Source organism: Amborella trichopoda, chromosome 2 (genome assembly GCF_054954075.1).
Source record: "Amborella trichopoda isolate Santa Cruz 75 chromosome 2, AtrichopodaSantaCruz75HAP2 v2.0, whole genome shotgun sequence".
In the NCBI taxonomy this organism is placed as follows: domain Eukaryota; kingdom Viridiplantae; phylum Streptophyta; class Magnoliopsida; order Amborellales; family Amborellaceae; genus Amborella; species Amborella trichopoda.
Window position 1 is genome coordinate 67,400,108 of NC_142337.1, and position 11,264 is coordinate 67,411,371.

Sequence of the window (11,264 nt, forward strand, 5' to 3'; positions counted from 1 at the left end):
CTTGGAAACTAAGTCAAAACATATGGGTAGAATTTCAAATAGTGAATATCTTAAGTGCATTCGATAATTTTCCCTTTTTCTGTCAAGGGATTGATATCATGCAAGTACTTTATAATATTTTATGGAAGAACAATGAAGTTGCTAGTTGAAAAATCATGTTATGGGCATGTGTCGTCTGATCTCGTATTTTTAAACAGGCTCTCGTTTCATCCATGAACAATATCTTAGAGATAGATTTTGTAAATTAACCTTAAAAAGTATTTTTTTCAACAACATGAACAATAGTTGTATGTTTAATCCATAATGGTTTGGTCCACAACGGAACTTTTTCAACCCAACTTCTCTATATGGCATTTGATGGTTGTGAATTTAAATGGTTGTTTCATTGGAACGGGCACTCATTCACTCACTCCTTTCTCTCTCTTTCTATCATTGAAAATAGTGATTCGTATTGAGATTGGTGATTTTTTATTTTTTATTTGATTTTAAAATAAGAGAAGGTGCACCTTCAAATTTTATCATGGTGTATAATTTTGAGGTAAAATGTCATTAGAATTAGCTCAAAATCTATTTTTATATCTAATTATAAAATTTTAAATTTCAAAAATAGTTAAAATCAAGTAGACCTATAAACATATTAAAATCTTGAAAATGGATGATGTGGATAATATGCTGTAAAATGTACTATTTTTAAGACTTAAAATCTTTTTAATTTTCATGGTCATACATCTCGATGTCAAGATGATCAATCAAAAGGTTTTTCAACATTAAAATTATTTTTTCCGATGAATTTTTTATGTGCATCCGTAGTTCTACATTATAAGGTTGCATCCTTATATAAACTTTTTCCTTTGTTAAAATACACCTAACTTATGTTAGGGTTTTCACACTATAGAGTAAATTATCATTGTACTCAACAAATTTTGAATACCTACTATAGTGTTTTGTGTTTATAGTAATTTGTCATTGTACTCAACAAATTTTGAACACCTACTATAGTGATTTTAAAATCAAAGCAAAAGTCATGGGCAAATTATTAAAGGAAAAAGTTTATGTATGGTTGAGATCCTAAACATTCAAATTAAGCGGCACTTCAAAAATTCACTGGAAGATGTTGTTTTGATGCAAAAAAATCCCAAAATCAGTCATCTCAACTTCAAGATGCATGAATATGAGAAAAAATAGATTTCAAGTATTGAAAATAGTGCATATTGTAGTACATTTTGTGGATCATCAATTTTTTAAGATTTTCATTTGTTCAAAGATCTACTCATTCTACACTATTTTCGAAGCTTTAAATTTTATAATCATAAAATAATTTTTCATGCCATAACAAAGATTTCCAATACTGAAACATCTTTCGACACTATTTGAAAGTGCATCTAACTTGATTGTTTAGGACCTTATACAAACCACACCCAATATTAAGGGAAAGCTTTTTATGTTCCCCTTACAACATAGAAGTTCTATCCTCCCTTTATTCGGCCGTCAATTTTTTAATGAAAGGCCAAGATTGCCCCAATCACAATATCACGTCTCTACACTATTTCATTTTTAATTTTTTCCTATAAACTATTTTTACACCAAATTTTGGATGTTCATTCCTTTATTAAATTCACACTAACAAAAAATACAAAAAAATTATTTTAGATAAAATAAAATGACAAAAATACCCATAAAAGTTTCAAGGGGTATTTCGGTCATTATATTTCATCGAAAAATTATTGTTAATATTTTTTATAAGTGCGCCCTAATGAGAAGATGACACATCCCAAATTTCATATTCAGAAAACTTGTATTAAAAAAAATTAAAAATAAAATACTTTGAGACGCCAGATCTAAGACGAGTGGCTCTCTTAAAAAAAAAAATAGACGGCCGGATGGTAAAAAGAGGATAGAATTTGTGTGTTGCGGGGAAAACATAGAAAGCTTTCCCCAATATTAAATACTTAATTACTTAGTAATACTCCGATTTAATTTTGGGACTGAGTGCCACACCCAAAAATCAGTCGACAATCTTGTCCAGACCGATCCGGATTTTAAAACTCCTCTCATGAATCACCTTGGGTCCCTCTCTCTTCTGTCAATCGTAAGGTAACTTTGAGCGTTTCCGAATGAATAATATCATGGGTCTCCTGCAATCGCGTACAATTTGTTTGGGCGATACTAGCCGTTGTAGGTACCCGTTTTCGAATTTTAAACCTAAAAATAAACAAACCGACCGTTAACATCCTCATTAGGAGCCAAGCACAATACCCCATGAAACAGCAAGAAATGGGTTCCTTAAGCTGAAACCCTCCCTCTCTCTCTGCATCTCTCTCTCTCTCTCTCTCTCTCTCCACCATGAGACGCCATGGCTGGCAGTCCCCTCTTCATACTCTACAGGTAAATGTTTCTCTCTCTCTTTTTCTCTCTCTCTCTCTCAGGCTGGTATTTAAGTTTTAATCTGTTCGCTTTTTGTTTTCAGATTGTTGCCATTACATTCTACTGTCTGCTTGTTGCTGCATTCTACTCCTTCTTAGGACCACTCCTTGGCAACAGAGTAGCGGAAAACACAGTACTTTCCCTCTTCTCCTTTGTGGTATGTAAAAAAATAAATTAGAATCTCTCTCTCTCTCTCTAAATTATGGGACTGAATCTTGTGTTTTACTGATACCCATCCAACCCATCTCTCTCTCTAAACTATCGCCCTAAATTTGTAATTTACTGATGCCCATCTCACCCATTTCTCTCTCTTTCTAAATTGTAGACCTGAATATGTCTACATTAAGGAGCGGGTTCTCACGCTCGAGTTCATGTGATTTACTGATAACCCATCTCTTTATTTCAGGCACTTTCAGTTATGGTGTTCTTCATCAGGTGCACTGCCATTGATCCTTCTGATAAGACCAGTTTAAAGAAGAAGAAAGCAGGGGAAAAAAGCTATGGCTTACCAAAGCTTAACTACTGGGGTATCTTGGTCCAGATTTTTCACAGGTTTTTCAGGAAGATTGAGAGGAAAATACTAAGGCGTTTTATTAGGAGAAGATACATGGACCCGTGGTTTTCACCTGTTCAAATGGATCCTTTTGTGCCATTTCTTCTTCTTGCAAAGGATGAAGTGGTAACTCCTGAAGCTAAAGGTGACGAAACCACGTTCTGTTCTCTCTGCAACATTGAGGTTAGTTGGGAACCTAAAATCTTTATTTGCTTACTACAATTGAAATCAAAATCTACTTTTTTAATAAAATTTTGAGATCAAAGTTTTGATTCAAATTGAAATTTTCAGGGGTTTTATTTGACTTTTTAATGCTAGAATCTATGAAAAGCTGACTTGAACTGTTGGTATTCTGAGACAGCAAACTTTTGAACTCGACTTTGTCTTTTTTCCTTTCCCCCCTTAGTTGTGAGAGCTCTGTAACATTGACCTTAGCTGGGGTTACAATAACTCAAAATTGAGTTTAATTCGGAATTTTTTATCCAAGTTGTAAAGTTCAAAATTTTCTTTGTTGTGTTCATTGTGAAAGATTTGATTGAAAACTTGGGCATCTGGAATGTCAGGATGAAAAAGATTTGGATTTTCAAACTTGTATTTCCTTCATTTTGCAACCAGATCTGGTCCTCGGTAACTTTGGGTGAGATGGAGCTATCATGATCACAGATTATCAGAGTTAAGGGAAAATTATAGAGTTAAGCAAATGTTTTTTTTTTGAGGGAAAGGTTAATTTTATAAATATAAAAAGAAATAGTATAAAAACCACAAAAAGTGGTAAATAGGCATCCCACAGGTGGGTGCTCAGAATACAACATAAAACCATGGGTAATAAGGGGAAGGACTCGAAGGAGAGATGTGCAGAAGGAAGAAGGCAAAAACTAAATGCACATGAAGAGAGACCACGAGATGTGGTAAAACAGCAGCCCACTTTTAGGGTGCTCAGGATACAGCAATCACTGAATTTGAAGAATACATAGGAAGTGAAAATTAAAGCCAACTGTGCCAGTCGGTCCGTCATGAAGGGCCTGGACCCTACCCACAGGTCCAATGTCTGGACCCATACCCAGACCGGGGTATACCCGGGTTGGATCCAGGTCCATTGCCAGCCCTATGTGGAGGGTGTAATTATAGTCTGAGATATATATCAAATTTATTCAATTTCTTTTTTCCTTGCTTTTTTTTTTTTTTTTTTTTTTTTGACCTTTTTTCCCCTCCTCTTTTTGCTCCATTTCTCTCTCTCTCTTTTTTTTTTTTTTTTTTTTAAGGGTGAGGGGAGAGGGCAGGGAGGAGAGAGCTGTAAGGGGCTAGAGTGTGCACCTATGAAGTTTAGAGCTCCATCCTCAACCAACCTTTTTGCTTTCATGTTGGCTTCTCCAAGGATGTGTTTGACACTAACCGGTGGAAGAGAACTGCACAAGTTAAAAAAATGTTCTAAATATAATTTTTCAAAATTTTGTATTGATGGAAATTATGAGAACTTCCACTGCAAAATCTCGATCACCCAACATAGCTGTAATTCCAAGTTCTTAATTCAAAACTTTGTTGGGCCTTTTTTCTAGTTAGTTTCATCAAATTGAATACCCACGTCTGGCCCAAACTATAAGATCATGTAAATTTCCACACAATTTTGCAAAAACCACAAAATTTACGTTTTTGGGCTCGAAACATGCAAATTTCTAATTTTCATGGTATCAACTTCTGCTTATGGTCATTTTTAGCCAAATTATAAGATATCCCTCGAGTTCTCACTAAAATTCCCTTGAAATGTAACTGTATTTCAGGTGAAGAAGAACAGCAAACACTGTAAAAGCTGTAATAGATGTGTTGAAGGGTTTGATCATCATTGCAGGGTAAGAAACAAACGCCAAGTTCTAAATTTCAGTGAAAGCAATTTTCAATTTTGGTAAAAATTGAGATTCAGTTCCTATCCTTGATACTCTAGAACAACCAATTTGCCACATTTTGTGTCAATTTTACCCCTCTTCTTCTGATTTTGCTTTCTCCTTTGCTTTTATTTGATTGACTCTGAATTTTGTGCTACTATCAATGACTTATCTTCTTGGTTACTTGGCAAATAATGCATATTTATAAATGCAAAATTCATACTCTTATTTGCTGAAATTTTGGCAGTTGTATTGGGATTTCCTCTTAACATCTCTCTCTTAAAACACTGAGCAGTGGCAATCTTGGTTTCTCTACAGTGGCTGAACAATTGCATTGGGAAAAAGAACTACACGACCTTCATTCTCATGATGGTCTTCGTCATGCTAATGGTATGGTAGTTTTTTATCTTCTATTGTGTCTACTACTTATCAAGAAATTTCTATAATTAATTTATCAGCCTATGGGACCATGCTTAATGAACACCACCAATCTCAACCAGTATTTATATATTAAGCCTATATTGGAGAGGATTTTGCAGCTAATTATTGAAGGAGGGTCAGGAATTGCCATTTTTGTAAGGTGCTTCGCAGATCATAAGGGAATTGTGAGAGAGATGAAACTGAAACATTACAATAAGTTTCCTACAGGATTACTTGCAGCGATTGCGGTAATATTCATTTTTTAAAAAAATTAGTAATATTCACCATTTTTTTCATACTAATGTCAGAACACATGCAACAACCATGTTCTAACTTTCATTAATCTAATAGCATTTCAACCTATTTCAGGCCTGTATAACTGTGCTTACAGCTTATACATCAGTTGCATTGGGCCAACTTTTCTTCTTTCATGTGGTCCTCATTCGAAAGGTATGCCTATTCACTCTACCCCTCCACACAACTTTGGCCTAAAATTTGACACAATTGATATTGTTTTGGCTGCTTAAAATCCACATTTGTTTCACACTCTTCATCTGATCTTTTCAAGATATTGTTCTACCAGGGCATGAGAACTTATGATTATATATTGGCAATGAGAGAAGAAAGGGAAGCAACTGAATTATTTTATGATTCCGATTCTTCATCTGATGATGACTTTGAGCTCGATTCACCCCAAAGAAGCAGTTTCATTTCAAGATTTATATGCAAAGGATGTCAAACAAATCAGGTTACCACCCACCTATAACTTTTTTAAAATATAGATCATGATGAATATAAAAGGCAAGAAAATTTCTTCCAGTAAACTCTCTCTCTCTCGCTCTCTCTCTCTCTCTCTCTCATATTTATGCATTAAAAGCAGCCCTTTTGTTCTTCACAGACCAGAAGACTTTCAATTAGGATTGACCTGAGCTCTGACCTGTCAAACACCAAGAACCCCAACTCCCACCCAAGTATCAACCCATGGAGACTGCTAAAGATGAGCAAAGAAAAAGCTATAATGGCAGCCGAGAAAGCAAGAGAGAGAATCTCAAACCAGCCAAAAACCACAGAGAATGACGTCAAAATCGATTCCACAAAACCTGAAGAGCCTCAGAATATGAAGTTGGATCTCATCAAGAGCCAAATTTTGCTAACCCCACTCCCTTTGGAAAGAACACTTATTTTTCCTGCCGCTTTTTCAAGTCCAAGAAGAAGGATTTCGAGCTCCCCAACTTCGTTTTCAGGCAAGCCAAGTGCCCTTATGATTTCTAGGAGGCAGAGCCCTCTGCATTCTCCTCATAAATATAAGACCCACTTCGAACCAAAGCTCAGTGAAGTATCTAGACAACTGGAAAGTTATATATCCCAACAGGTCCTTGGCTCAATCTTGAAAAAGGGAAGGGAATCATCAGGATGTGCCAGTTAATCGCAGTAGGGATTTATCTTCTTTCTCAGTCTTTGAGAAAAATTCTATATACCAAGATTATTGATTTTTTGCATAATTTCTGATAATTTTTTTTATTGGAAATTGGGTGCTTTATTAAGGGAAAGGATCCTTCTTCACGATGAAGAGGTGTTTTATTCATTCTATTGGTGGGTGTAGAAGTGGATTTCTACCTACACGAAGCTTGTATGCAGTCATAGTTCAAATTATCTTTTGTTGAAACCATGAAAAGCCCAACTTCACCTTTTTTTCATTCAACTCCTTATATATGCGTACGACACATGCGTTAAATGAAAAGGCTCAAATACACATATATTTGCTATGACACCTTCAAGAAAGGGTGCAGTTGGCATACAGATGCATCCGTAGCTGTAGAGGTAAGGTGCACCTTCAAACTTTATCATGGTATATAATTTTGATGTAAAATGTTCTTAGGACTATCTCAAAATCTATTTTTATATCTAATTATAAAATTTTAAATTTCAAAAATGGTTAAACTCAAGTAGATCTATGAACATACGAAAATCTTGAAAATGGACAGTGTAGATAATATGTTGTAAAATGCACTATTTCTGAGACTTAAAATCTTTTTATTTTTCATGGTCATACATCTCGATGTCGAGATGATCAATCAAAGGGTTTTTTAATATTAAACTACCTTTTCCGATGGATTTTTGAGGTACATCCATAGTTCTACATATTATATAAGGTTGCATCCTTATATAAACTTTTTCCTTCAAGAAAAGGGGGAAAAACAAAACTTCGAGATGAAATTGCTGCCAATGTGTCGTGGCTATCATTCAACCATGAACACAAATGCGAAGGCCACATGTTCTATCCAACTGCTGCACAAACGCACACACGAGAGAGACAGAGACAGAGAGAGAGAGAAAGGATGAACTATAGGATTCACATAGTTCGTCCCCTTGCATGCGTAGAATGCTAGAGTGAGGTCAAATAAATAGATAGAGCGACTTCTGTCACTGAAAAAGGAAATAGGAAATCTATGAATATTTCATATTCACATATGTCTACGAAAGCATTTCAAATACATGCTTAATCGCCATGACTGAAGGGCGAAGAGCTGGTCCGCCTTTTTAATTTAAGGTTTTAAATCTTAAGTATAAGCTCTTGTGAATAATTTATTAAGGCACGATATGCATTTGTCAATGAGAAACTTGAATCTCTAGCTGCTTTTTTTTATTATTATTTAGATCTTTCATAAGCATGTACTTGAATATATCACAGGTACCTCAAATGGTTTGGAAGAATAAAAAGTGATTGGGTTTGCATTAAGAAATTTGATCGATATATCTAGCATCCTTTATTCCTTGTGCCACACTAGAGCTTTTCTATCACTCTATAAATCATAGTTATGTTAAATGAGAGAGAAACTCTTTCCATTTTTCTTTTTTTGATCGACTTTAAGAGATAATCTCATGTTTTAGAGTATTAGTCCCTTGGAAAGTAAGCAAATCATACTGGCTCAGGCATGACCTTTTTTTTGCTTGAACCAGCAAAACTGTCACTGGTATCTTTTGTAAACCATTGGCATTGAAGCTTAAGCCCGATTCCTAAAACTATGACTTGTTATCAATGAGAAAATTGCGAGGCTCTAAACAATCAAATTAGAGCGCACCTAAAAAATTTCACTAGGAAATGTTGTTTTGATGCCCAAATATCCTCAAATTGATCACCTCGACATCAAGATGCATGAGAAAAAATGAATTTCAAGTTTTGGAAACAGTGCATCTTGTAATGCATTTTTAGACCATCAATTTTCAAGATTTTCATAGATCTGCTCGATCTACATTATTTTTTAGAGTAATGATCCTATGAGACCCTCCCACACCCATGTGTGTAGGGCCCCAAAGGATCACCATTAAATTTGGCACAGATCTCTAGAAAAGTCAAGTCAGATACCTATGTGATAACTTTTCAAGAGATATGTGTCAAATTTAATGGTGATCCTTTGGGTTCCTACACACATGGGTGGGAGAGGGTCTCATAGGATCATTACTTTATTTTTTAAGCTTGAAATTTTATAATTAGATATGAAAATATATTTTAAGGCTATCACAAAGATTTCTAGTATTGAAGCCACATTTGTCGACACGATTTGAAGGTGCGCTTCACTTTGATTGTTTAGAACCTCAGCTCTATACAAACCGCGCCCTTTGAAGAGTCAAAAATAGATAAAGGGAAAAGTTTATATAGAGCCGAGGCTCTAAACAATCAAATTAGAGCCTACTTTAAAAATTTCACTAGAAGAGGTTGTTTTGATGCCCAACTATCTTCAAATTGATCATCTCGACAACAAGATACATGGACATGAGAAAAAAAAGGATTTCAAGTTTTGAAAATAGTGAATTTTGTAACGCATTTTTTGACTGTCAATTTTCAAGTTTTTGAAGTTTTCATAAATCTATTGATCCACACTATTTTTTAAGTTTTAAACTTTATAAATAAATATGAAAATATATGTTAAGGCTATCACAAAGATTTCCAGTATTGAAACCAGTTTTCTTGATACTATTTGAAGGTAGGCTCTAATTTGATTGTTTAGAGCCTAGGTTCCATACAAATAAATCCATGATATGGGTTTAAGTGGGTTCAGCCTCACCACTTCAGGCTTTGTAATCATTAGGTTTTAGCGATAGATTACATAACTCAATGCACAAATATTTTGGTGTGAGATTAATTCCAAACCAAAGAGTTTCCACATTTCTACTTGTATAATTCATGATATTGCAAAGAATTTTTCAATCTGGTTTCTGTTTTCACTAGGTTTTAGCCATAGACTACATAACTCAATGCATACAATTCTACTAGCACGATTCATGATATTTCTAAGAACTTTCAGCAGTAAAATATGCACCAATCTTTGCAATCTTGGCTTTTAAAATGCAAAGAGATCATCGAATTCCAAGATGGGTTTCTACTGACTAGCAATTTCTAGTAACTTTATTGATAAACTTCTTGTTAGTTTCTAAAGAACTAACAAAATACAAACTTTTAGTTGGTTAATGAGTTAATCCACTCGCATTTCATAATCTTGATGGCTATTACCACTGAGTGCAGCTAAAAACATAGAAAAAAAATACATCATGGGCTTTTCAGCTTGCAAGAGAACAGGAAACAGAAGAGGCCACAAGTATAAATATAGATAATACTTAAAAACGGACTCTAAACAATATCAGAGCTTAACAAATCACGCTAAAGAAATCTATATGAAAAATTTTAGTGATTTCTTCTTGGTTTTCGATGGGTAAAATGTACAGAAAAAAAATACATAACAGAGAGAAATTGCACATCTCACAGTGGCCTAAACAACTCACTGTATAAAATAACCCGAGAGGAAGAGTACAAAGAAAAAGAACAAGCTTCCATAAATCAATATAGCTTTCTGACCAGATGTCAATGCATTTCCCCCAAATCCAAACTGTTGGTTTTGCGCGAACCCTGCAATCTCCACGCTCTTGCTCTTGAAGAAAGACCGAGCAGCTCCACAAGTTGGGCATCTCCAGTCATCGGGCAATTTCGAGAATGGCATACCAGGAGGTACAGGATAAGAAGGATCGCCTAGGTTTTCATCATATCTGTAACCACAGGACCCACACTCATATATTCCAGTGTTTAACACCACAAATTTCTCTTCAAACCTTCGAAGATCAACCTGAGGCTTCTCATCTAGGGTTTCAAGATTGACCTGATCATTCTCGTCTAAGGTTTCGAGGTTTAATGGAGCTTTGGAGTTCGATTCGTCAGGTGTGGATTTATCCTCTTTTGAGACACCAATGGATTTGCAGCAGAATGGTTTTGCAGTTGCAGACGAATTATGAGCTGGAGGATGGGAAATTATGGCTTTAGGGTGAGTTGCAGAGGGGATGAAGAAGCGAGTAAAGAGAATTAGAGTTCCTTGAGGAACAGAAGGAGGTTTGGAGCTGGGGGAAAGAGAAGCTAGGGTTTTTTTGGTTGCAGTAACAGTGGGGAGGAAGTTGCAGGGAGCGAGGAAAGAAGTTGCAGACGCCATTAAAGCAGGTTTAAAATGTTCGAAGTCAGAAGGATTGCGAGTAAAATTGAAAGGAAAAGTATGAGAGAGAGAGAGAGAGAGAGAGAGAGAGAGTCTGGAGTGTGCGTGCCAAGCTGCTTGGATAAGGCGGGTAATTAAACCATTCAAAGAAAAATATCGGTAGAATGGTTCAAACCAATGGTTTAAAAAACGGATCGGTGACTCGGGTCGGGCTTCCAAAAAATAGATCCGGATGGGCGAATCGGCGATTTGGATTGGGAATCGGGTGAATCGGTCAGAATAAAGCTTAAAAAATGTTTGAAAAAATTATTAAAATTCATTATAAATATTTTTTTTTAGGAATTCAATAAAAAATGAGGGTACTCCATTAAGAATTTTCATGTTTTTGAATGAATATGCGAATATTGATATGTTCTTTCCCTGCATGAACCGCCATTCAGCATTTAATTTACAGTATTTCGTGCTCATCCCTACACTGTTGCTGTTGGGACGTGAATAATATGGTTGGGA

The 11,264-nt window shown here is 35.3% G+C and overlaps 2 protein-coding genes across 3 annotated transcripts; one reads left to right on the forward strand and one right to left on the reverse strand.

Moving 5' to 3' along the window:
- The first annotated feature begins 2,071 nt into the window (after nt 1-2,071).
- On the forward strand, nt 2,072-6,946 carry LOC18430142 (DHHC-type zinc finger family protein). Of its 2 annotated transcripts, XM_020664763.2 has the most exons (9): nt 2,072-2,385; nt 2,468-2,581; nt 2,831-3,160; nt 4,756-4,824; nt 5,176-5,247; nt 5,397-5,525; nt 5,647-5,727; nt 5,861-6,025; nt 6,176-6,946. In XM_020664763.2, the coding sequence occupies exons 1-9, from the start codon at nt 2,344-2,346 to the stop codon at nt 6,701-6,703; spliced, it is 1,530 nt and encodes a 509-aa protein (XP_020520422.1). In that variant the 5' UTR covers nt 2,072-2,343; the 3' UTR covers nt 6,704-6,946. The 2 variants fall into 2 exon arrangements, with proteins under 2 accessions (XP_020520422.1, XP_088715790.1); XM_088859664.1 differs by lacking the exons at nt 2,072-2,385; nt 2,468-2,581; nt 2,831-3,160 and having other exon boundaries at nt 5,153-5,247.
- Nucleotides 6,947-9,952: 3,006 nt separating this feature from the next.
- Nucleotides 9,953-10,903, reverse strand: LOC18430141 (Rubredoxin-like superfamily protein). Its single transcript, XM_006840303.4, has one exon. It carries the CDS (start codon nt 10,752-10,754, stop codon nt 10,056-10,058), a length of 699 nt encoding a protein of 232 aa, XP_006840366.1. The 5' UTR covers nt 10,755-10,903; the 3' UTR covers nt 9,953-10,055.
- Nucleotides 10,904-11,264: the final 361 nt, after the last annotated feature.